We start from the raw sequence: 25,401 nt of genomic DNA on the forward strand, positions 1-25,401 counted from the left end.
ACCATTTTAGGTTCTTTGTTTTTAGCTAAAACAAACAAAATACATACAACAAAATGCATACGTTTTAAGTGTTTGACTTAATGAGGTTGCCACAACTGCCAACACCATAACCCAAATAGAGTGATACAGAGAATACTCCATTACTCTAGTAAGTTCCTCCTTCCAGTTAATTCCTCCCCTCCTCTAGCAGCCAGTTTTCTAAGATCATGTTAGAGAACAGGAAGAGGAGGGTCTAGATACTGAGTTGCTCATCTCAGGACATAGTGTGAGAACAGCCACTGAAGCCCAGGTTTCCCGATCCCCATTTTGGAAACCACTTGTGGCATCCCTGATGCCCTTTCAGTTTTTACTGGGAGCATTTGTGGTTTCAACTATTGCTCAATTACCTTAACAACTTGCATTTTTGCCTAGACTTTGATTATGAAAAATGATGCTAATTCACATAATTGGAAAAACCCTCATGAATCTCTTTAGTGCCTTTCATGTCCAGAGGGTTTTTAACTCACCTTTTCTCTTGAATCATTGGCTTTTTTGACTAGAGAATAGAGGTATATCTATATTTAACTTTGAAGTTCTTGGCTGCAAGAAATATTCTTGCCATATAGTGTGCTTCTAGTTAGGCCAACGGAATGCCTCTTTGCAAAATTGTGCTTTGATAGATAGTATTTAAATTTATGTCCCAACTTTGCTCCAAAGATGCCTTTATACCTCCACTATCTCCATTATTTAATGTGCTCTGAAAGCTTTTCAATAGACTGCTAGCGTAATCACTATAACACATTATATACCTATGTCAATACATTAATAATAGTTACTATGGTGGTTCAATAAATGTTTTTTTTTCGCTTTATATGACCTTTTTCTAAAAAAAAATTTATGCATACAAGAACTGGGGTACAGGCCAGAGATGCAGGGGGTGACGGAGTGGGGAGCAGAACAGGCGGGCTGACTGAAATATACTGCTGAGGGGAAGAGCGGGCAAGTCAGGAGGTCTGCTGCGCCTTGGCCTGCCAGGGAATCAAACTCATGCTGCAGTGGCTGCGAATAGCTTCATAGGTTGCGTCTTAACCCCTTGCGCCACCAGGGAGGCCCCATCACTTTACATGACCTTTGATTGAATTGATGCACCAACACAGTGTTATGGCCACATAGTTATTGCACACGCAGCCTATCAGTTAAATGATTATCAACAGGCACTTTTTCTCACTTTCTCCATAAAGCAAGGTTATCATTCTGGCATCTAGACTAGAGTTTAATATCAATAATTATATTCTTCCTGTCACCTTATCCTGGCAGAAGTTTTATTGTTGTTTTGACTTACGACGTAATCCACTTCCTTAATACCATTCTCTTTGGGGGTTAGAATTCAGCATATGAGTTTGGGGTGGAACATAGCCATTCAATCAATAGCAAGCTACTTAATACAGTATGAGTACACTACAGGATGATTATTGTTTGAACCTGAATTCAACTGAAACTCAAGTAGAATAAAATATATATTTGCTATTTAACTTAGAAAATTTTTTTATTGTTATCCCCTTATATTCCAAAGGAAATTAAAACTAGTCTGATAAATTGCCTGATAGGACCCTTGGGAATCAACTATATTTTCTTTTCACTTAACATGTGGGAAAACAGAGGTCCAGAGAGTTGGTGAAACTTGCCCAGAGACAGATACTTTTGGTTTGAATCAGTGTAAGACCAGGGTTCTTTTTATTAATATGCCCCTCTTTTCCTTTTACAAAGCACTTCCTTAGCTCAATTACCTTATTTATTATACTGTATCTGCAAGCTTACGGAAATGGTTTCTTCCCACTTGTCTTGGGGAGGACTTTTACATTCTCAGAACTGTGTTACAGCAGCTGACTTTATATTGACCCTGGAACTAAAAAAATACAATTAAAATACCACAAACATTTAAAACTATGTGCATTATATATGTGTGTATATATATGATGTGTGTATATATACACACAGATGACATACAAAGCACAGATACAAAGCACAAAGAGAGAATGGTCTTAGGTTTGAGAATTCCCGGGTTGTTGTACTTCAATACTAAAGGGTTTAGAAGTAGTTATCTTTTCAAGGGTCATGGGAACATTTATTGCCACCATTTATTCTCATTTTTGAGACAGAATGGTGAGGTCAATCGTAGTTTTGCTGTAAGTCCTTCAAAAGCTGAATAGTGAAACCAATTTATTTTCCTCTTTGCTGTAAGGTTATATATAAAGGTATAAGTATATGATCATCATAAAAGATAAGGATCTCATGAGGGATAAAGGCAGACTATAAATTTTGTAAATATGCAAATTAAAAATCTGAACTCACGAATAGGGTAAGAGCTTTTCACAAAGCTGTCATATACAATGCATCTGTCCTCAAAAGCAGGAAAGATTAGAAAAACCCTGGGCTGCAGAAGGAGGCTGGGGTCTTAGTTAGAGAACTTTTTTTGTATTTGTAATTGGGCTGGGCCATCACCTGCCTTTTCCAGAATAGGTAAAGAAAGATAGAAGTGCAGTTGGACCACAGAGAAGTAGTACTCCCAGTTTTTTCCTGTCTAGTCACACTGGATGGTGAAATGAGCTAGACTTGCTTTGGGGGTTTGCTCATAGGTCTCATAATTCCCTAGATCACCACACAGTTTAATTGTGAAAACACCACTCCCAAAAGAGACATGATCAGATTCTTCAAATATGTAAGGTTTGTCTCTAGGCTCTTCGAAAAACTTTGCTAAGGACCCCAGTGTCTTCTCTGCCACACTCTCATAGATGATCTCACCTGGAGAATCTGGATTGCCCAAGTACCCACTGTCCTCAAATTCATCAAATAAACACTGCTTTTTGACAGAATCAGATTGAAGCAACAGAGGTTCAAACTGGAATTGCTGGACACACAGCTTGCACAGCTTCCAACACACAAGTCCTGGTGGCTGGTGAGCAGGGTGTCCTCTCTCTGCATGTGGGGCCTGATACAGGCCTGGGCAGAGCCCGGAAATGCCAAGCAGAACAGGAGGTTGACAGCTGCACCCTGGCAACCTGGCAGAAGTTTCTGTGGGTCTCCACCCATTTTCTTACCCTCAGCTGAGCTGAAACACCATCAGTGCTGGAAGCTGTGTTCTATTGAGGACAAAGCTTATCTCTATAGCTGTGTGGATCTCTTGAGTGCTGACCTTGAGTGGTGAAAGGCACTTCAAAAATTTGGGGAGTAATTATTGTTGTACTTTGCCCATATTGGAACATGCCAGCATTTTATAGTTTTTCAGTAGTCACTGTAAATCTAATAAGCAGCTTAGTCAGAATTATAATTTGTAAATTAAAATTAAGGGGCTTCCCACTGTGCTTGAATATAGGATTTGTTAACAGGTAAAAAAAATAGAGTTGCCTTTGATGTAGGTTTCTCTGGGTAGATAAGTTCTCTTGAGGTCTGTGAGTCAAATGCTAGGAATTCTTTTCTGCTCCACCTTTGATGGAATAACTGGCAGTGGTCAGATGGTTCAGGCTGAGCTTCATCTGTTTCCTTAAAAGGTTGATTCAGTTAAATTTGTATTGAAAGTGAATTGAGTAAAATATTTTACCACGTGTCCTCTATGTCCCTTAACAGTATAACTTCTGTTAAAAAAAAAAAAAAAAGCAGCATCCAGCACCCAGGTAACTCTTGAGTAAGATGGATTGTGTTCTTTTAAAAAGTTGGAATCTGCACTGTCATTTGGTTCATTGTTCTACCTGAGTCCACATCTTTTATTCTAGGAAATGCCAGAATGGGATTTTTAATTTGGTTGCACCATCCTGCCCTTTCTAAGTTATGAATCATCTCAGATTTGGAAAAGATTTTTTCCATGGTGTTATTTGAAAGCACATAATGCCAGAAATTATTTTTTATTTTGGTGGGATATTGTTTTGAGTCTTAGATTTTTTTCCAGATGCTAAAAAAGGAGGTTTTATTACTTTCACTAAGCTTAAAGTGAAACTACTCAGTCTATCAGCATATCCATAAGAATTTTGACCTGTAAATTTTAACTGCCTCACAGAAAAAGACAGTCCAAGAACTCAAATGAATGGTCTTTGTTCGTGAGTCCACAAGAGCTCTCCTAGAACTTGTCCATATCTGTGAATTATCCTCACTCCCATGGCAAGAAGAATTAACCTGATTTACCATAAAGACCATCTGTTTATTTCATGTTGTTCGCAGGCACATTGGCATTTGTGATCATGTGGACTATCCTTGCCGCTTCCAGAATTCTTCCGCCATCACCCAGGAGATCATTCCTTATCGGATCTTTGCCCCAGTCTGCCTCCAGGGTACCTGCCAAGAGACCCTTCTGCCGCTGATTCCTCCTTGCCTCTCAGCAGCACACTCTGTCCTGGGAACACACCCCTTCTCCAGGCTGGATGTCCTCATCGTCCCTGCCAACTTTCCAAGTTTGGGGATGGCCAGGTATTTTGTTCTCTCTTGGAGAATGTGCTTTGGAAATTCTTTGACTGTTTCTTGCTTTCCGTGAGCTCTGTCAGGGCTGTTAATTTGATTAGGCTGTAGGGACCATCGTTGCTCACACTTGGGTATTTAATTGCTAACGCGAGGTGTAGTTTGTACATAGATTCCACCGTGCCTGAATTTTTGGGTGTCATGGCTCCATTCAGCAGCCTAGAAAATGAAAAAGTCCCATTGTTGCTGGGATTGTGAACAGTTGTAACCCCAGGGTGATAAATGTTAGAAGAGGCTTATCAGTGGTTGGTTGGCTTAGGTGGTGAGAATATAATGCTAATGAGTTCAAGGTCTTAGCTCTGGCAGGGTGACACACTTAGTCCCAGGGCTATGGGGTGCTTGCCTAATCTTGACCAGCTGTCTCTTCCATTCTCACCATTGGTCACAAGGGCAACAACAGGAGAGCCCCTGTGTCAGAAAGACTATTGTGGGAGCAGTGTAAATTCATCACCACTGCTAGAAAAACAGGTCAAAGCAAATGGCTTTTGGCAGAGAATGGGAGGAGAGTCAGTTGTCCCACTGCTGTTTTTTAATATAATAAATGCATTTTTCTTCATTACCATCTCACATTTTTTTTATTTGTTTAAATGATTAAATGACACAGGCTAAAGCAAAAATAGAAATATTGTGTTTTTATGGCATATTTGAAATTAAAATACGTAACAAAGAACACATAAAGGGCAGAAGAGAGTAACTGAAAATACATTATTTTAAAGGTGTTTAGCAAACACGATTCAACTATATTTCCATTTACTACATTTAAATCCTATGTTACATGTATTTTTTTTTTTTGAGGCAACATTAGTTGGTAATGCTGTATATGATTTAGAGGAATAATTCATACCTCCTCAGATATGTGTTACCGCACCCTACGCCTTCTCACCCCCCCTCTCCTGCCACCATGAAAGCACCCATAGACCTTTACTCTAGGCCACTGGGTCCCTTCCCAGTCTTTGTTCCTCCCTCCCTCCCTTCTAGTACTCTCAATTCTGAATAAATGCAGTATTCTCATTTTTATCTCAATTTAGTTCCTATAATCAAGACCTGAAATTAACCTTTCCCTATATATTATTTACACCTAAAATTCATTCATCGATGTCATTTATTCGTAAGTAGCTCCATTTCACTAAGCATTTTGCTTGGTTATATACTCAGAGTTTTACTTGGTTTTACTTCTGTTTGAAAATTTTAATCATTAACAGTGTATATGCTTGACTAAGGATGGGAAAAATAAGCTCATCAAAACATGTGACGTTAAGTTTTTCCTTATTAGTCAAGGAAATTCCTGCCACCAATTAATTTCCATGCTTTTGAACATCTGTCATTTGTGGCGTTTTCCCTGAAAATTGCAAACATTCTTAGTAAAACCCATGAGTAGAGAAGAACTGACCAGAACATTTGCTTTTGATCTTTATTACATACATATATTTTTTAAAAGATGGTTGACTAGTCTTAATCCTCAAGAAGGCCTGAGAAAATCATTTAGACTGATTTTTATCCTATGTTTATGTAGATAATAGGAATGGTAGAAACCAGGTAATTAAATATATTTGCTTATGTGCATCATATAATTGTCTTGGATGTCTATATATAGAATTTGTCTTAATGAGGGGACTTCTCTGGTCCCTTTGAAGAGTCTGCTGGAGTTAATTTAAGGCGAGTTATTGGTGAAGAAAGGGTTGTTCATTAAGTGGTTCTCATTTGTATACAGTTTTGAGGGGCCATATTTATTTGTGAGTGAGTGTTTAGCACTTTATGAAATTTGACATTTTTCAGGGCATGTTTGCTAACAGTTCCAAGTTCTGACCTGAGGGAACTAAAGGCAGGAGTACTTTTCATATAGAGGACCTTATTTTATATAACTCCTTCCTGACATCAGTCTGCCAAAACCAGAATTTGTTGACCTGAAGGCCATTCTATAAAGCTTCCCTTTTCAGATTTGCATGCCCAAGCAGGAAGGCTGTGTGTTTGCTGCTTTTTGAGCTATTTAGAGTGATTTAAACATGCTTAACTGTATTTTTAAAGCAGTAAGCCTAAGAACCCTAAGGCTAAATGGTACTGGGCACAAATGTCCAAAAATGTGATGGTGATAATAGCAGCAACAAGACTGCTTTTATGCTTAAAAACAGGAGAACCATACACTTAAGAATTTGTGGTTGGTTGTCAAATAACATTTTTTCCTCATTTATTTCTTTCTCTGTAAACTGGAAATAGTCTACCCTGGTCTAGATGTTTTCCTGGGCTTAGTTACCATCCCCTGTATTTGAGCTGTGGAGGGAAGATTGTGGTATCTTCCACTGCCAGTTGGGGTTGGGGAGGAGGAGCACTGTTTTCCTAGTTCTGGCCTAAATTGATTCCACTTGCTTGGCCTGACTCTTGCGATCCCAACACCTTGAGCCACATGTGGCTGAGTGGGGTTTATGACTCAGCTGGCTCCCGGGTCCTGCTGCCTTATTTACAATCAAGGCTTTACTTGAGGCTGGAACAAAGCAAAGCTGGAAAAAAAATGACAGACTTAGAAGTCAACTCTGTACCCTAAGCAGGAATGGAGAAACCCAAGGCTAGTAGGAGCCATCCCAAAAGACCTCCACACTGAAATTTGTCACTGCTGTTAGTTGTAATGTGTGAGAGATCAAAGGATTTCTTGGTAAATGAAACGATTCTCAAGTCCACATTTTATAAACATATATGCAAGATCATAAATTCCATCCCTCTGGACTGCATAGTTATTAGGTCTTAATCATAATGAATACTACTTTAATGTTCTTTTTTTCTGGTAAATGGCATTAAACATTCCCATATGAACTAAAATGGACAAGGTATTAATAATCATTTAAAAGGGTTTTTTTTTTAAACTTTTGAATGATATCCATAGTGATTTCTGTATTTTAAATGTTACGTATCATGGTTTGTGTGAATAATCTTAAAACTTTCCTCTCCAAGTCTGATTTTGAGACTGATTCTGATATTTCAGTGAAGTAGGAAAAGTATTTGCACAACTTGAATATAGGTGATATGAAAAATCATTTTATAAGAAGGTGAATAATACACAAACAACATTTTAGAATTTGGAATTATTTTCAAACACAGCAGTAACTAGGACATTTATCAATACTGTATGTAATTATTTTTTGTGACCTTTTAGTATAATAGAAGCTATTACTTATAAACCCCTCCCCCATCCTTTTCTGAATCACTATGGGAGGGGCAATGAATACAGTCATCCATTCTGATGCTGAAAAAAATCCCTAATTTTCCTTTAAGACACTATTAACAGCTACATTTTCATACTTTTCTCGTCTAGTAAGTATGGGCTTTCTGGCTTTGCTCCATTTTGTGTGTGTGTGTGTGCAAGGCAGAATCTTTGATATGGGGAGCAATGGAGAGTACATTTCTTGGATTGAGTAATATGGTCTCTATCGAAGATATGCATGCATTTTAAATACATTTCCAATGTATGTAACAGCTCTCTTCTTGGTGCTATAATTAGTATTCTGCCATTTTCATGTGGCCTCATAGATTCTCAGGTGTCTCAGCTAGAGATTGACTAGTAAGCCTTATTTCCTAAGTATTGAGGAATACGTGAAAGGAGCTCATCATCATTCTTATACTCTTCGTTATAATAATAATAATGTTAATGGAATAATATCCTAGAACCAGATTTATGACTGTTCCTTAAAAATTAACACCTCAGTCTTACCTCTCTGTGTTTATAATAAGTGCCTTGCTTCACCATTTGTCTTTCAGCAGCTCGCAATTACATGTCACAGGGCATAATTAGGTTGGCAGATCTACCTTGCTGACATCCAAATACATTCTTTTTCCCCACTTCTATTTGAATTTCAAGAATCTCCTTCAACTCATTTCAGAGTGCTTTCATGTTTACAGCACCAAATAAAAAATTCATGTCTTACATGGCTGTGCTTCCCAGCTCTACCATCCAGTAGAGGCTGCACTCCTGGTCTCATGGGGAAATTGGGGAAAAAAATAAAAAACAAAAAACACAGCAGTGTGGTTGATGATAGGTGACAGATTCTGCTTTGATTTTTTTGTGATTGTCTTGTTCATCTGTTCATAGTTTATTCATTCATTTATTCTTGCAGTAAATTTCTATTAAACACTTACCTGTCCACCTGAGTCTACAGGGATTGGCAAGATTGATGAGGCTTCTGTCTTCATAGAGCTTGCATTCTAGTCAGGGGTGAAAAAAGTATACTACGAAAAACAAGTGATTAACACGTGTGCTTGAGGTAAAACCTAATTAAGTGCGGAGTGACTGGAAATAGATAGCATTGTTGGTGTGGGGAGGGAAGACTTCTTTAAAGAGCGGCTTTTACAATAAGATTGAAAAATGGGAAGGAGCCAACTTTGTGACAATCTGGTAGAAAAGCAACCCAGACTAAGGAAGTTCAAGTCCAAAGGCCCCAAAGTGGAAACCGTAATAATCGGCTAGAGGAGCAGAAAGAAGGCCAGTGTGGCTGAGGGCAATGAACTTTTAGAAAGACTTTCCTTAAATTCATTTTGGTACCAGGAAATTCCATGGTCCCTTGGGACTCATGTCCCCAGAGCCATCCGCATACCAGTATGAGAGGTAGGGAGAGCCACTAAAAAATGACAGAGGTTGAATGGGGACTGATGGTTCCAGACCGGTGTTATGTGAAGAGTCACAAGAGAGGTCAAATCTTTCCTTAGTTTTCTGGGGACCAACAGTGTCACATCATCTCATGACTGGCTGATAAGAACCTGACTTGGCTTAGCAGTTGCTGTCCTTGACCAAAGTTCGAAGCAGCCGAGCACCTGGCACACAGACTGGCAACCCTCCCTTTGAGAAGTCTCAGCTCCCACCCCTCTGTTTCCTCCTGCTCCCCCTGACACACACACACAGCTGCTGATTGATTCATTTTTTGACAAAGCAGGCCCCAGGGAGAGAGGCTATATTTATATGTTTGCTCATCTTAATTTTTAAGTTTTTTAAAGGCGGAACAAAAATGGGATTGATGACGAGTGAAGAGAAATAACCATCAATTACTTAAATATCGTCAGTGTACTTCATAGTAGATAAAAGCTATAAAACTCCCTATTACACAGGGCTTGTTCTTAAAAGATTTGATTGTGCAATAAAAGGCTTCTGAATGCTTATACTAGTTCCTGACTATTGCATGCACAATTTTCCTAAGTACCCCAATTTGCGAATAAACGGTGTGCACATACATGCCCAAGAATGAACATAACCAGCTTTCCCTCCACCCTCTCCTCCTGGGGTTAGACAGGGTGTTGCCCTGTTTATTCTTATCTCCCAGCCAATGTGTGATAGAATCAGCAAAACATAACATGCTGGTACAAAGGGCCTGTTGTTTTCAACCTTCTAATTGTGCTCCGTTCTGCTGGGGAAGGAAGCAGTCATAAATTTCTGTCATTATCTTAAGTAGCAGGGTTTCACAGCTTTGGGAGTTTTTCTTTGCTTGTTCTTTGTTAGCTTCTACTTGAATTTTTTTTTTTTTTTTTTTGATCACCAAACCAAAACTCTCATACTTCTGAACAATTCTCCTTTAAGTTTCAGGGAATGTTATACCATGACTTCAAGACAGGATGCAACCATAGTGATTCTTTCCTTGAAGAGTCTGCTTTTGATTCATTAATGAGTGCACCTTTCACTTCACCAAGGTCGCCAGCTCCTCTTCTCTCGTGTGTGGAGAATTTGGAGTCTATTTGTGGATTTGGGTTATTGTCACTTTTTTTTTTTTTTTTCTATTTTGCTTTTGGCTTGATGTTTGCTATCACTTTCACAAGGGTTATCTACTATATTCTAGGGGCACCTCCAAATCGCCACAAAATGGAAATGGGTCTTCATTTCATCTGTGTCTTTGTTACTGTTTGTTTCCCAGACTTTAATAAATTTTCAAATTTCTTTCTGTGTGTGTTGTTTAAAAAATACTTTGAAGGGGCATTCTTTCCCCTTTTTCCAGTATAACTTTTCTCCATTTATTTTTTTCAGCAGATGGGTGTGAATGATAGAAAACAGCTCGAACTATCTTTTTTCTCCCCTCATAAAAATTTAATCCTTTGTTTACTGGCACCCCTGTGTCGCTGGAGTGATGAGCAAACAAAACGTGTTCCCAGTGGCGAGGTCCGTGGCAGGTGACTCCTCCCCACTCTGACGAATCCCCTTTGTTGTTTTCTTTGTGTCCGTTTCTCCATATTGTTTTTTATTTCTGTTTTTCTTGAGAAAATCATTTGACTTTGTTTCCCCTTCTGATATGTTTTGTTTCTGTCATTTTTTTTCTTGAAATAGTAACTGGTAATCATACAGTGATTTTCTTTTGGGACTCTGAAAGCCCTTGGCTGTGGTTGATTAGTGTTAACAATACCAGTTTGTACTGAGAGTAGCAGCTTGTGAGAGGGAGTGTGTGTTCTCCATTCTTTACAGCACAGGTGCAGTAGGACATACGATGTCACCATGTCACTTAGAGCTAAGAGTTCAGAGAGAGAAGGAAAGTGCCTCATCCTTAGGAGCTCGCGTTCAGACCAGGCAAAACTGACCTGTAACCCTTATTGGGCATGCCCATATTTGATCTCCCCATGGAAATCATCTCATTGAGTCAATTTGAAGATTAGCATTCACTATGAGCTCATTTGGAGATATCCAGAGAACCTGAGTACCAGACAAATCCTGGATCACATGTGTAAGATGAGGTGGGGCTCTCTTTCTTTTCTGTTGGAACAATGGGTAGAGTGGACTCTCAGCTTTTGCCTTAGCCAAAATCATCTTCTTGCCATCAAACAGCTGTGCTGCTTGTCACAGCTCCAGAGGTAGCATTTTATCATCATTATGCCATGACCCCTCACCTTCTGAAAAATTATTCTTAAGTGTTTTGTTTTCTTTGAACTGTTCTCCACACTCATAGACTGACAGTCTTACCTTCAGAGAACACTGCTGGGGTCATCCTTCAAGAGAAGTTGCCAGGCCTTTGAAAGGCTTTCCTGAAACAATCATCCCTCTACCTGCATTTGTAATCTTCTCTCTCTATCGATGTCATCATGGCCTTAATCTCTTCCAGCCCTTGAGCCTGAGATGACCTGTTGACACTACCTTTCCATTTCTATATTGCAAAGAAAAGGCTTTTTTTCCCCCTTCTAAAAATTGCTCTACAGAAGCATCATCACTAAATAGAATATATACTTCCTGGGCAAAAAAAGAAGAATAGAATGCAATGTGCATAGTTGCCCAAGTTAGAATAAATCCCAATTTCACAGGTTCCCACTTCTCAGACTACTACACAGTGTGAGCAAAAGCTTCTGGCTCTGGTCTGTGTATGTATGAGGGCACAGAGCTGTGTATATATTTCATTTAAGGTTAGACTTCTTTGAGAAAGAATATCAACTTTGGAAGCAGTCCTCAAGCAAGGGACAATGCATGAATAGCTGTGCTGGGAGGGGACACTGACTTTGTTGTGTGGCAGCCAATATGGAGCTGAAACTGACCAACATAGAGGCCTGTTTCCATAAAATGGTTAAGAGATTGACTTGTTGCATTACCTCATCCCTAAAACATAACCAAAAGAATATCTCAGCTATCTTTTCTTTTTTAAAAAAAATAAGTTTTAAAAAGGCCACCAATGTGAGGAAATCCTTCTTTACAAAAACTGGTTGCTTTGTTGGGATTTGTGATACAATGCAAAAGTCCACCCCAATATAACACCGGAGTGGAGATCAGAGTAGAACATGTTATATTTCTGGGTGAACCATGCTGTATTTCTAACAGTGACTCCTCAGAAAGTCTAGACATCATTCAAGGGAGACGAAATGCCAAATCTGCCCTTCACCTTCCTAATTCATTGCTAAAAATAACCGCCTTCCCCCTTCTTACATAAGATGGGGATCTCAAGTTCCATTTCAGGAGAGCATAAATGCTACTTGAGCTCCCCAGCCAAGCTTGGGGTAGACATGGAGGAGCACACTCTTGTGAGCCTGGCAACCCATTGCCAGGCCTGTGAGACTTAGAAACTAGCTTGCTGCGTGGTGGGGACTGTGGTTGGTGGATCCTAATTTGTGAATTGGTCTCCTCTAAGAGAAGACCCCTAGAACCTACTTTGAGAATGAATTGGCTACAGTTTATGGCTTTTATTATGTATATGCGGTTTCTAAACATACTGAAATCTGACAGTTGGAAAGGGATGGAAGGGCTAAGCCAAGAATTCACTCAATAGACACATGTCAAAGGATAGATGTGATGAATGGTCATGATTTTGGGGCTAGAAGGAAATGTGAGCCTGTTAGCCAAAATCAGAGTTTTCTATAGTAGTTTCTAAGGAAAACTCCTTTTATGGAATGTTAGTAATGCCAGAAAAGGACTATGGCTTAATTTGTTTAGGAAATGAATGAATTAAAGTTAAAAGGGGGCCTTTACTAGAGCGCTTCTGCAAAAGCTTTTAATATCCTTACTATCCTGATTTAATATCCTGATGTGTATGTGCCTCTTGAGGACAGGAAGAGAATATATGCAGCATGGCTCCAAATGTTGTGCCTAGGAATCCCCCTCTATAGGGTGCATTTCATGGGACCATTGTGGTCTTTAAAAAGCTGTGTCCTCAGACTACATTTTGGGGAATGATTCTGTTGAGAAATCTCTTAAAGACCATAGACAACTGGCTGTGGAAACCAGCTTTCACTCTGTCAGTAGCTGTTAAGGACCTGCCATGTGCCGGGCAATGGGCTCACAATGTGGGCTCATAATTTAGTGCAGGAGTCCCCACACTTTTCTGACCACATATCCCTTTTTGAACAATCACCCCATTCGTGTGCTTATATTAATAAGTTGTGTAGAGTCAGTAGAGTGTTGAAAGGTACACTGTAACACATACATACACAAACAGAAATGTAAAAGGATGAGGCAAAAATTATAAAAGGAAGTTCTGATGTATCTCCCTGTGTCCTGTTGCCTCCTGGGCCTCTCAACAGAGACTCTGCTTCAGTAGGTTTGGGTGGGGTCTTGGCATCTGGAATGTTAATAGGACTGCCCAGGTGTTTCTGCCGCAGATGTTGCTGAGGACCATGTGGACCAGCTCTGGGGGTAAATATCAGTTGGGAAGCTTTACAAACTCCAGACTCTTCCATCTCTCTTCTCTCAGGTAAGAATGTCAGATGGAGGAAAGAGGAGATTCTTGGTGGGTGCTCCCTACCTGTCTGTTACTCAGAAGAAAGGAGTGTTCCAGTGACAGGTTGGGATCCTAGGCAAGTCCCTAAGCTTCCCGGGCCTAGTTTTCTTCTCTGGAGACGTGAGGGGCTGATTTAGAATTGTTTGCAGAGTGTGTTAGCACCCTAACATTCTTTGCTTTAATTAACTTTTTAAATTTTGAACAAGGGTGGGTGAATCATTTTCATTCAGCAGTTTAAATACACATATATTTTCTTTTTGATGTAAGAGCTCATTAGATCATAAGCCTGAGATTTCTTGCACTTCTCGGGCACCTAGACACCAGTGGGCGTTTAAATTTTAGGTCTGCAAGAAATGTTCAGAAGGGGCCTCTCTTACCCTTAGTTAATTGCAAAATAAACAGATCTCAAGGGCTGGGGAGGGGGGGCCCTTTCTTTCATAATAACTGCCTCTGTGCACCATCAGGGCAAAACAGCATTTCCAAATACTGTGTGTGGAATGTGCTCTGTGGATGGTCTTCAGTCTAACAATCTACAGCTCAGACCCTAGCCCCTCGCCTCTGCCACCTTGGAGTTAGCAACTAACATGTTCCCCTCAATTCCTTGTTTTTAGCCTCCAGATATCTCCACTTGCAAGCTAATAAGTTGCATGTACATATGTTTGAACAGTTGTCAGGTTTGTCTGCTGCTTAAATTATGCTTTCGTTTAAAACAAACAACAACAGAGAACCAAGAGCTGAGGACAGATGAAGACATTTCAGTTGTACCTGCAGGTGGTGTTGTTTTGACCTTGACAGTCAGTTTTAAATGACCTGTCAAGCACCTTTGTGTGCTTCTGGGCACACCCACCTGGAAGACATTATATCCCCTAAGCTTTATGTGCCCCAGCAGGCAGGCACCAGGTCCCTGGATTTTGTTTTCATTGATGGGGGTTAATGCATGCATGGCAGGACTTTACGGAGAGGGGCCCAGCTACAAATGCTGTTTTCACTTAATTCTGACTTCTCTCGGCTAACCCTCCCAGCCCCCAGACTCTGCCGCCCTCTCCTTTCTACTGCCAGTCAGCCCTCCTTCTCTCTGCCCCCCTGTGTTTGGCTTCAAACCATTTCTTCCTGGCTTTGATATCTCCTTGCAGAACTGCAAACAATCAGGAGATTATGGACCCCAGAGCTCAGCAGGGCACACTGCCTGGTAGGGAGCTCGTGCCCAAGTCCCCAGGCCATTGCAGGAAATCAGACCCAGAAAGCCTGCCATCCTCCAGAACCCTCCACTCCATCCACTCTGTGTGTTCTGGTAAACCAGCTCTTTCTGGGTGCAGGGGCCCTCTCCTCAGCTTAAGTGCTGTGTGGGGAGGCCCCTTCAAGAATGATTCTGACCTTTCCTAGGTGGTTCAGGGTCACCTCTATTGTATATTTGAATTTTGTCTTTTGAAACTTCAAGTCTTTACCCTGCCTTCTGAGACATACATGTTGGTTCCCGGAAATTGGAGTGAAGAAAATGAATGAGTAAATTAGATTCAGCCTCATGCCTACCAATGTTTGGATTGTTTGAGTTATTTGAAGATATAAATGATAGCTTTTTATCCAGGCATTGGATAAAAGCCTTCCATATCTGAGGCCCCAAGTTGTTGAAGGAAATCTGTGCATTATTCCTAAAAGTAGAGATGAGAGAAGATGTTTGTGTTCAAGTCCAAATGTCCATCTTATCATTCTGAAATTCTTCCTCCAAAGTTTGAAAGAAACTGGCCCAGATCTAGATATTTATGTCTCCAATGTGACCAGCGCCAGCAGTCTGTTCCCCTGCTCGTTTAGCTCACAAAGGTGACTGCAGGAGGCAGTCTCTCCTGGTTCTCTGGAGGCCTTGCTGAGATCTGACTCAAGTCTGAGAAGAATAGTGCTTGTCAAATTCTCCTTCTCAGACCCCAGGAACCTTCCCAGGCATGGCAGGACATCACATTGTCTCACTCCAAGGGATACAGCATCTCATTCTTTCAACCCCTTCCCTAGGGGTACTTCTATATTGGAACTTTATTACTTAACCTTTGGCACAAGTCCTGCCCTAGGACTTCCAGTTGGAATAAAGAGGACAGGCACTGAGAGGTGTATGGTGTGAGAGGAATTGGATTGTTTCCAGTCCCCAGGAATAACCTGATCTTACAGGATGTAAGTGAAACAGAAATGTGGGTGAGAAATGGTATTCACTGTGGACCACTGCCCTTATCATACCTATGTTCATTTTCCCCATCGAGTTTTTGTTTCAGGAATTGTGGACATTCTAGGTTTTTGATTCATACTTAGAAGCAACGATCTTAGGTGTTTTTGAACCACGAAACTACCAGATTTCTCCAAATCTCCAGAGTAAGCAACGGCTATTTGTAGAGAACTGTGTTTTGGTGCAAGCTTGTTGAGTTGGGTTTCTGTTGTTTACAACCTAGGGTCCCAACTAACTTATAAGGGCCGCTTCTTTTTTGCCTCTACAGACAAAAGCGTCATTAGACCTTCAGGATTAGAAGGCGTCAGTGGCTTTGAACAACTCTGGATCCCTTCTCTTTTTAATTTTTGAATTCCTTATTGATAATACCAGCTAGCTTTTACTCTAAAGCTTGCAAGAGTCCTCATATACATGCTCTCTCATTAAATTCTCACAAGCAAGCTCTCATCCTTTCCATGACCCAGCTGCCACAGGCTCCCCACGGCTTCTTTCACAACCTGCTCTTTCCTGGCTCCCCACAACCTAAGACCAGGATTCCCTGATACTCAAGAGAGGTCTCTCTGTCCAGCCCCTCCTATGATTTTTCTACCAACCACTGCTTTCTGCCCAGCTGAGTAGTTTATCTTGTGGAATGATGAGTCCTGACAGCCTGGATCAGGACCTAGGCTTCTGTGGCTCGGCCTCTGAGCAATGGGGCAAGTGAATCCTCATCATTGGTGGTATGCATGAGCTGAGTGGTAGAAACTTGTAGATTCACTCACAGGTTGTGAGCTAAACAAGGGCAAGCCCCAGACAACCAAGCACACTTCATATATGCTCATTCTATTTACTTTTCTTTGATTAGCCCTTTGAGTCACCCTGCTGTTACTACATGCTTCTTCAGAGCCTGTGTTCATCCTCCTGCCCCTGCGGACTCCGTTTGAGATGATGGAAAGAGAGGCCTGACATTGAAGTCAGAAAGACTAGGTACCAATCCAGTTGACTACTGTGAAACCTGGCCCAATTACTTGCTTGTAAAAACTCTCAAGACTACTCACCTCCAAGACTCTAGTTTGCGTTAGATAAGATCACATGTCGGATGCTGACACATTATTAGACCCTTTGCAAGTATCGGTTCCTTGCTTCAGGAGGTTTGGAGAAATCTGGTAGTTTTTTGAGTCAAAAAACACCTAAGATTTGTCACTTCTAAGTTTGACTTACAAAGTTTAAGGTCCCTATCAACCCTACAATGTCCACAATTCTCTGAAATAATGCTACTTGAGGGAGAAAATGAAAATAGGTGTGATAAGTTACCATGATAGTATGAACAGTTTGTTACAAAGAGTTATCAAGTCTAGATACTCAGATTGTACAAATTTCTTGATTCACTGAAGGAGCATGTTAGAGTAGCAACTACGTTCTTGTTAGTTCTTCATTCAAGGATGTAGCTTGAACTTCAGGAGTTTAAATACACATACTAACTTTTCTTCCATGCCAAAAGAGATTTGAAGAATGCAGCAAAATCAAACCACTTGACATTTTTTCGTTCAGGTATGTTAAAAGATAAACTGAGGTATTCTAAAAATTTTAAGAGTTTATTTGAGCAAAAATCAGTTCATATAGGGCAGTGCCAAACCAGAAGTAGTTAGGCGTGCCCCACCCACAGGAGCTCTCAGAGAGACTTTCATGGAGAGAAAGTGGAAGCAAAGCAAGGAAATCGTTGGTTGGCTACAGCTTCAGGTCTAGTTGGTTGTTCTTAGTGTTTTCGTTTTGTAACCTTGAGGCACACACAGGTTTAAATTTTGGTTTTTTTTTTGTTGTTGTTTTGTTTTGTTTTGTTTTTTTACCAGGAAAAAGACTAATTATAATAAAGTAAAAATCAAAATCAACAAGCAACTATAATCCAGAGACACACTATGGGAGGGAAAGGGAGGAAGGATTAGGGTCAAAATAAGGGGGGGTGGGAATTGTATGGGGAATATAACCAAGATGAAAATGCATACATTGTGCAAAAATGAAAAATGATGTAAAAAATATATAAAATTAAAAAAATTAAAAAATACTAAAACAAAAACGCAGATTTAAATTTTGGTTTGCTTACATAGGCTGCCACAAGATTAGAACTACTGTATCTGATGGCTCCATCATTTAGGTAATTTAACAGGTCAAATGGATTTCTTAGTTCCCTTTCACATCTAAGTAAACATCTGGGGATTTGGGATCCCACCGGGACTCATTTGGACTGGACCTGTGGTATTTGAATCCACCAGATGGACAATGCTCTGTGTCCTTGTCCTCTTTTCCTGTCACTTGTGGGTCAGATATCTAGTCCTGATCCTCTCCCAAACCAACCATCTCTGGGCTGTTCTCGGTGGTATCAAAGGCATTATTTGACCTGTACTTGAAAGACCAATTGATGGAAAGTTCTGAAAGAGGCCTGTGTCACCACACCTGCTGTTGCTGAATCGAGCCAGAGAGGCCCTGAGTCAGAGAGAAAGCCACAGAGGGGGCAAACAGCAGCCGTGGAGGGATTTCCTGCTCAGCTGCCTTCACAAGTGCTCTCTCCCAGAAATGTGCACAGCATTTTTGCAAATAGTACCTGCCAGTCTTTGTGTGTGTGTGTGTGTGTGTGTGTGTGTGTGTGTGTGTGAAAGAGAGAGAGAGAGAGAGAGAGAGAGAGTGTTTAACAGCCAGTCTTACTGAGGTAAGCCTGTAGGTCAGAATGGCTTAAGACACTTTTGCAAAAGAGCGATGCTTAAAAAGTCTTTGAATAGTAAGTTTTTATAATGAAATTGTTTTCTGTTTTTGTTCCCCACCTTTGTTCCATCTTCCCCCATTCCTCTGACACCTTAGGTACTTTGATTAGTTTTTGGTATAACCTTTAGTATCTCTTTATACTGATGCAATAGTAAATAACCAATAAGACTATATAGATAATTATCCCACTTCCCTTTTCATATTCTTAGGATATATACAGTGTACATACCATCTTTGCCCTCTGCTTTGATCATTTAACAGTTCTATCCTGAATTTCTTTCTATAATTTGGACTGTAAAGCATTTTCTCTTTTTATTTAGCTGCATGGCACTCCATCCTATGGGATTTTTCAGTTTATTTTTCCAAAATATAGATCTTTTCATCTTTTCCTGTATTTTATTATTGCAAACAATGCTGCAATGAGCACTTAGTGCATTTTAAAGAGTCAGTAAATGCACAAAGATTCCTTTAACATACCTGCCATGTTATGGGAAGCAGGGATATGCCTGCATCCTATTTATCCTACACTATTGCACTGTAAGTATAGGTGGAATCACATGAATTTTTTCTTTTGGAAAATTTCAAAAACAGTGACTATCAGCACTTTTGTTTGGTTCACTAATGCTTGGAGGGACCTACATGCTGCAGTGCAGGGATGGAAATAAGAATGCTAAGTCTCTCACCCCACACCTAATATGTTGTTGTGAAGCTCTTGCTCAGTGAGTCCTCATTTAATAATGCGAGTAGAAGTCATAATGATCCCCCTTTTGCCAACTTTGTAATGATGTGGCTCTTCAGATTTCATTAATTTCAACATCTGTCCAATTGTATTCATTCTATTCTATGTAATTTTGGGGGTTTAAACAGAACTTCCTTTTGTAAAATGAACCCATCTATCTGACATTTTTGGATAGTATTAAGAAGTGCCATTATTTTTCTGTTTAAGAGAACTAGGTATCAGTTATACAGCTTTGTGGTTGACTTTATTTATTTGGGTTGCTCCTAGTGTTGGCAGAGCCATCCTGGCTGATATAGGAATTCTCAGGTGTGTTTCCTGTAGCTCTGCATTTAGTGACAGAAGTCAGTCTTACAAAATAACACCATGGTGCACGTTTTACATCAGAAAATTTAAAGGAGGAAAAGGGAAAATATTCCTTAACCATACTGAGAAAGAAAATGAATGGCAAATCTAATGCTGTCTCCATTTTGTAAATAGGAGGATGTTGAGAAGACAGAGATTTGTAATGGTTTTAATCTTCAGTCTTGGGCAGAAGGCCAAGTGTGATTTGAATGCAGAAAACGTGGAATGAAATGCCAGAAAGGGAAGTGGAAAGTGGTGGGTTATGGAAACAACTAAATGTGTCTGAATTTCAAGGCTCTTTGGGAATGGGTTGTGGCAGAGTTGCTGAAATGTTTTTTAAAGCTCAGTTGAATGTCCATCTGCCACCCATCGCCCCCCAAATGCACAAACACACACATAATTCTAGAGAATATCACCCAAAACTCAATTTTAAATACTAGGCAGAGCCTAGGCTGCTACCCAATTATGGATTCATGTTGGCCAGACTAATCTAATTTTTTTCAGTGACATCAATGGGAGGCAAGCAATGGATGTGATTTATCTCAGCTTTAATAAGGTGTGACACTAAAAAATAAATTCGAAAAATGTTCTTTACCAGCATGGCAAATTATTTTTTTTAATCTCTAAAGGACAACCATTATAGTGGATAGAAAATTGACTTAAGTCATAGGCCTCTGGATGCTATGTGTGCAGACACACACACACACACATTCAACTTACTCACCTTCCTGAGGTTTTTTTTTTTTTTCTATAGACACACACATAGACAGTGATCCCTGTAGGCTGAGGGAACAGAGAAAGGAACTCTCACAAAAGGGCTGAGACTTAGCAAGTGCACTGAGGGGAGCTACTTACTGGTCAGTTGTGTCACCTTCCCCATTGTAGGGTAAGGAAAAATGTCAGGCTTTTCTGCCCTCCCGCCATCAGGATAGATGATGGATCCTTGCGGTCCTGAATGCATGCCTGATGGCGGGCACCTGGAGTAGGGTGTGGGCATAGGTAGATGGGATTCACCTGGGCCGAGACTGGGCTTTTAAGGGCAGCGTCACAGGGACGCCAGCAGCAGCAGCAGAAGCCGAGAGAGAAGCAGAGAAGGCCGGAGAGCCCAGATAGAGTGAAGACTTGCTGGGGGCTGGGAGGCCTGCCAGCCTACCAGCCCCCCAGCATCCCTGCCTGCCATATGCCTGGTGAACCCCAATAAACCTGCAAAAACCACTGAGGATTCTGACTCCTTCTTTACCCGGTCTGCTAGATATTAGAAAACCTGCCCCGTGTCCTCTTCTGACCTTACACCCACCTGGCAGGACTCTTCCACCTTTTAAAGATGTGGTGATCTTATCAGAAAAGAAGTAGTAGCTGGAGGGTTATTTTTCTTGTGCTTTCAAATGGATGTCTGATCTGGTGGGAAATAGACTTGTGCTTCTCTAGTTTCTGACTTCACAAAAAAGGAAAATTATTAAAAAGTTCCTTCTTGGAACTGCACATGCTGCAGCAACACAGGTTCCCTCACAATCTAAGTCCAGAATAGTCACCTGGTGTTAAATAATGGGGTACCTTATTGCTTTGTTACTGAGCCTTCCAGCTTCTACTGTTCTAGGCCAGATAATTCCAATAGTTTTTTGCATCTCTTTTAATAGTTTGTGTCTCCTTCAAAGGCTGATCATTTCTTCTGGATTATTCTCTAGTTCTCTCCATTGCACAGAAGTTGAAAAATGTAAAACCCAGCACAAGAAAATGCCCAGGTGAATATTACAGCCATTTATGGAGCTCAAGACCCAACATTGTCCTAGACATTCCGATGGTGTCCCATTTAAGCCTATGACCTTTCCGGGGTGGAGAGGATTACTACCTGCATTTTGTCAATGACAAAACTGAGAAAAGAGTAATTTTGTGTCCTGCCCAGCACTCAAAGGACACAGCTGAAACTCATCTTGGGCTCTGACTGTGGCACCTGAGGCGGAACCTCTTCTCCAGGTGCCATGATTTCCATCATCTCACCCAGAATCATACATTTAACTCTAATAGCCATGCCAAGCAGTTGACTTGCTTTCCATTTAAAGATCATTACACCTCCTATATCCTTTTACTATTTTATTAACACATGGTTAGTCATTCTTACTTCAGACTGGTCTGCATGTGTTCCTGGAAATTCATCTTATTAAAACACTTTTCCAAGTTCTTTGATTCTTATTGAATTTTGATTCAGCCCTTCAAGAGGCTGTTAAACTTGCCCAGCTTGATTCTCTGGGGGATCTAATGAGGTGTCTTAAGTGAACCTACCAGAGAGTCTTGGGTGTCCAGTGCCCTCTCTGATGTCACCTCCCCATACCTATCCTGGCCCTTCCCTGGGTTTCCATGGCAGACTGGATGGAAGGAAGTATAGAGTGAACAACAAATAGTGTTGGCTGTCCCGTGGCAGTGAACTTTTAGGTACTCTCTTATTTACATTTATTTTAATTTAGACTCACTTGAATTTTGCAGTAATTTCAGAATTAGGGAAATCTAAGTTGGATTTTATTTCAACACCAGTGTTCTCAGGGACTCTTCACTGTCACTGAGCATCTGGGGCAATGTTACTTTGTGAACGCTATGCTTTAAAAGTGAAAAACACCACCTAGGAAAAATATTCACCTGACATTGAATTATAAAGCAACCAGATTACTGTACAGTACCATCCATGAGGATGACATGCAGTTGCCATTTGAAGAATGAGGGAAAGAATGCATGTAGAAATATCAGTAGTGGTTAAGGTGATTTTACTTTTGGTGAAAGATTTCTGGTATGATTTTTCGAATGTATGGACACCTGTTCAAATTATCCTTGAAATTAAAATTAAATTAAAAGTTTCTTGGGGATAACACCAAATAAATCTTTGTTACAGACTCTCTTCAAGTCCCTAAAAAGAAATTTCAAAAGTCTTTAGTTTTAGGCATTCCTTTCCTTCGCTCCTTTCCTGGTTTCTTATCCAACAATATTCGTATCAGCCAATGAGGGTCTCCTGTGAATCACTTGCTGTGACACCCATCATTACAAGTATAGCTTTATATTTTATTTAAGAACTCAGGAGTACTTGGAGAAACTGCCGAAAATGGTTCCTAACTTTCAGGTAGAGCAAAAAATAAATAAATAATTCTGCCTCTGTACTGACCATTTGTCAAACACAGATCAAAGCAGAATCTTGAGTATGGAATATTTTTTTTTCTGGTTCCATGTAGCTCAGTTAATCTGTAAACCACTGGAGTGTGTTATTGAGAACATTAGCACAAGGGTAGAACCAAGAGCTTGTGGGTCTAGCAAGAAAGTGGTTCCTTATTTACAGAACAAGAGAATGAAACCCCTGAGACTTGAATTCTGTGTCTCCTCAAGGGAATCATAGGTCCATTGTTTTACATTGGGAAGAGGAAAATAATTAAATGGAGAAAACAAACGTTCTTTTACATTTCTTTTCCCTTTTTCAATTTCGCCCTCCAGTTTTTTTTTAATACCCTTCTCAAGTCTTGAAAATACAACTGCTTCCCATTTGGAAAGTGTTCTTCTGCCCCCCTTTTCCATTTGGCAACAGCATTTTCCTGTGTTTTCAATGGCATCAAAATTAACATGGCTGTTTTTATTTAACAGGAACAACTTCAAGTTTTATATTACACGCCCAGTCAAAGAATCTTTGATTTTGCCCTAGTGGTTCCCAAGATGCTAGCATGACTTTGAAAACAGGGCTGCTTAACTGCTGTTGCAAAGACAGCAGGGCAGATTGGGGAGGGGAGTGTGAGAGAATGTAGGAGATGATGGAAACTGGCCTCCCCAAGTTACTATTTTTAAAGTTTGCTTGCCTACTGAATAGCTCAATTTACAAATCCTACTGGATATCATTTTGACCTTCCCCAGTTTTTTTTTTTCCTGTTGAAAGTGTGATGGATGCGTTGGTGGAGACACACCATTTGTTTCCTAGGTTTTGCCATGTGCACGCTCCCTTGTGAACACCAGCTCCTCCACTCCTGTCAGTATGGGATCCCCACATGTCAAAGGCATCCTGCGGGAGGTATCCAAGCCCAGAATTTCTTAGGAGGTGGGATCTCAGATCCCAATTAGAAACACTCCAGGAAACACACATCTTTATTTGTTAAACAAATAGTCTTATGTGAGCCTTGGCAAAGACACTCACTTATTTTAAATAGGTGAAGTAAACATTACTGTGCAGGGGTGCGCCTCCTTATGCAGATGGTGACTTTGAAGCCCAGTTTTAAAGTTTTAAGTTGGAACATGCAGTGTTCTTTTTTCCTTGGCTTAGGTTCTAGAGAATGTTGTTTCCTCATGTAGTAATTGGAAAGTTAATGGAGTTCTTTGTGATGCTACTGTAGAAGAGCAACTGTTTTATTCCATTCTGGGACTGTAATTAACGTGGCGCCCATTGGCGTGGTTAGAGTTAAGGTTGCTTCAACTTTTCCAATATAAACTCATATTTCAGGGGTTTATAACCAGCTATAAATTTTTGCTTCTAGCTACAGACCTGGCATATTCAGTGTCAGCCTAGGAATAACCTTTCCTTTTTAAAATGGATAATTAAAAATTCAGTTTAGCTGTTTATAACTTTTAAGTTATAAGGATGCAAGGAAATAAAAATAGGGGTTTTTCCCCAAGCAAAAACTTGTGACCCTTTTTTAATGTGGACAAGGTTATTAGATATTTTTTATGTCTTCAAAAGAAAATACAGCAGTCTCTGTGAAAGATATCTTTAAAGGATGTTGTTTCAGTTTTCCTCATGGCGACAGGCAGTGCACTAGTAAATGCCCCCCTTGTTCTCCTAAAACATACATTTCCTATAGGACTACTGGCAAAGCTGTTTTGTCAGTGGGCGTCAAGTTTATTGTAACAAAAGCACAGTGGCCTCTTCCTGGCAGAGGAAGATATGGCCCACCCTTCCAGTGATGAGGCCATGCTACTCACTCATTCCATTCAGCCCTGACTGTTGGGGCCTGCTTGTCAGACACAGTGAACAGTCCAGGTACACAGTCATGTTAGAGACCCACTTGGGACCCTCGGGAGCATTTTCCGGCCATTAGCTTTGCCTCCCACATTTCTCTGGGAGTCTCTCTTCGGTCAGTGTTGCCACAGGTGACTTTAGGTGGAGCCACTTTTCTACATACTGTGAGATGGTCCTGACAGTTTGCACAGGTGATTCAAAAGTAAAGCTGCACAGTAGGCAGGTTTACCTTTAGTCATTCTTTTTATAGCAGCCCTGGTCTTGATTGATGTCATGTGATAATAATTGTGGTGGTAACTTGCTGTATTGGAAGAAGGAGAAAAGGTAGTGCTGGTCATGGAGATGGTGCTGGTGATGTTCCTGGGGGAGGTAGAGATGGAAGTGGGGGAAGTAATAGTGGTGATGGGTAGTGATGGTAACCTGCCCAAGTTGTTTGCAAAAGCATTTCTTCATCTTAGCCAATCAGAGGCAGGTCTACATTTTAGACCCAGATAATAACCTGTCTTCTTATCTGTGGCTTCTAGTTTAGGATCAAGAAACAGTAACCTGAAGTTCTGGAATTCCAGAACTAAAGAGGGGGGAGGGGATATTTCTACAAAAATTGAACTGCTCCTGTGTCCTAGCAACATACCCTGTGCTTTACATGCACGCATGTTGCCTATAAATCTTTTCAACAACTCTATGAAGTAGGTTTTTAATAATCTTGTTCTTACAGATTAGGAAAGTGAGGCTAGCCTCATTGGTCACAAAACTAGGA

General features: G+C 40.4%; 1 protein-coding gene across 8 annotated transcripts in view; it reads left to right on the forward strand.

Moving 5' to 3' along the window:
* The window catches only part of AOPEP (aminopeptidase O (putative)), a 405,018-nt gene that overhangs the window by 108,972 nt on the left and 270,645 nt on the right, over positions 1–25,401 (forward strand). For all 8 annotated transcript variants that reach the window (XM_054689497.1, XM_054689495.1, XM_054689499.1 and 5 more), the window contains exon 5: positions 4,192–4,437. In XM_054689497.1, the coding sequence (XP_054545472.1) occupies positions 4,192–4,437 (246 nt within the window). The remainder of the gene's footprint in view (positions 1–4,191; positions 4,438–25,401) is intronic.

Source organism: Talpa occidentalis, unplaced genomic scaffold (assembly GCF_014898055.3).
Source record: "Talpa occidentalis isolate TD23 unplaced genomic scaffold, MPIMG_talOcc4v2.1 talOcc4.7, whole genome shotgun sequence".
Taxonomy (NCBI): Eukaryota; Metazoa; Chordata; class Mammalia; order Eulipotyphla; family Talpidae; genus Talpa; species Talpa occidentalis.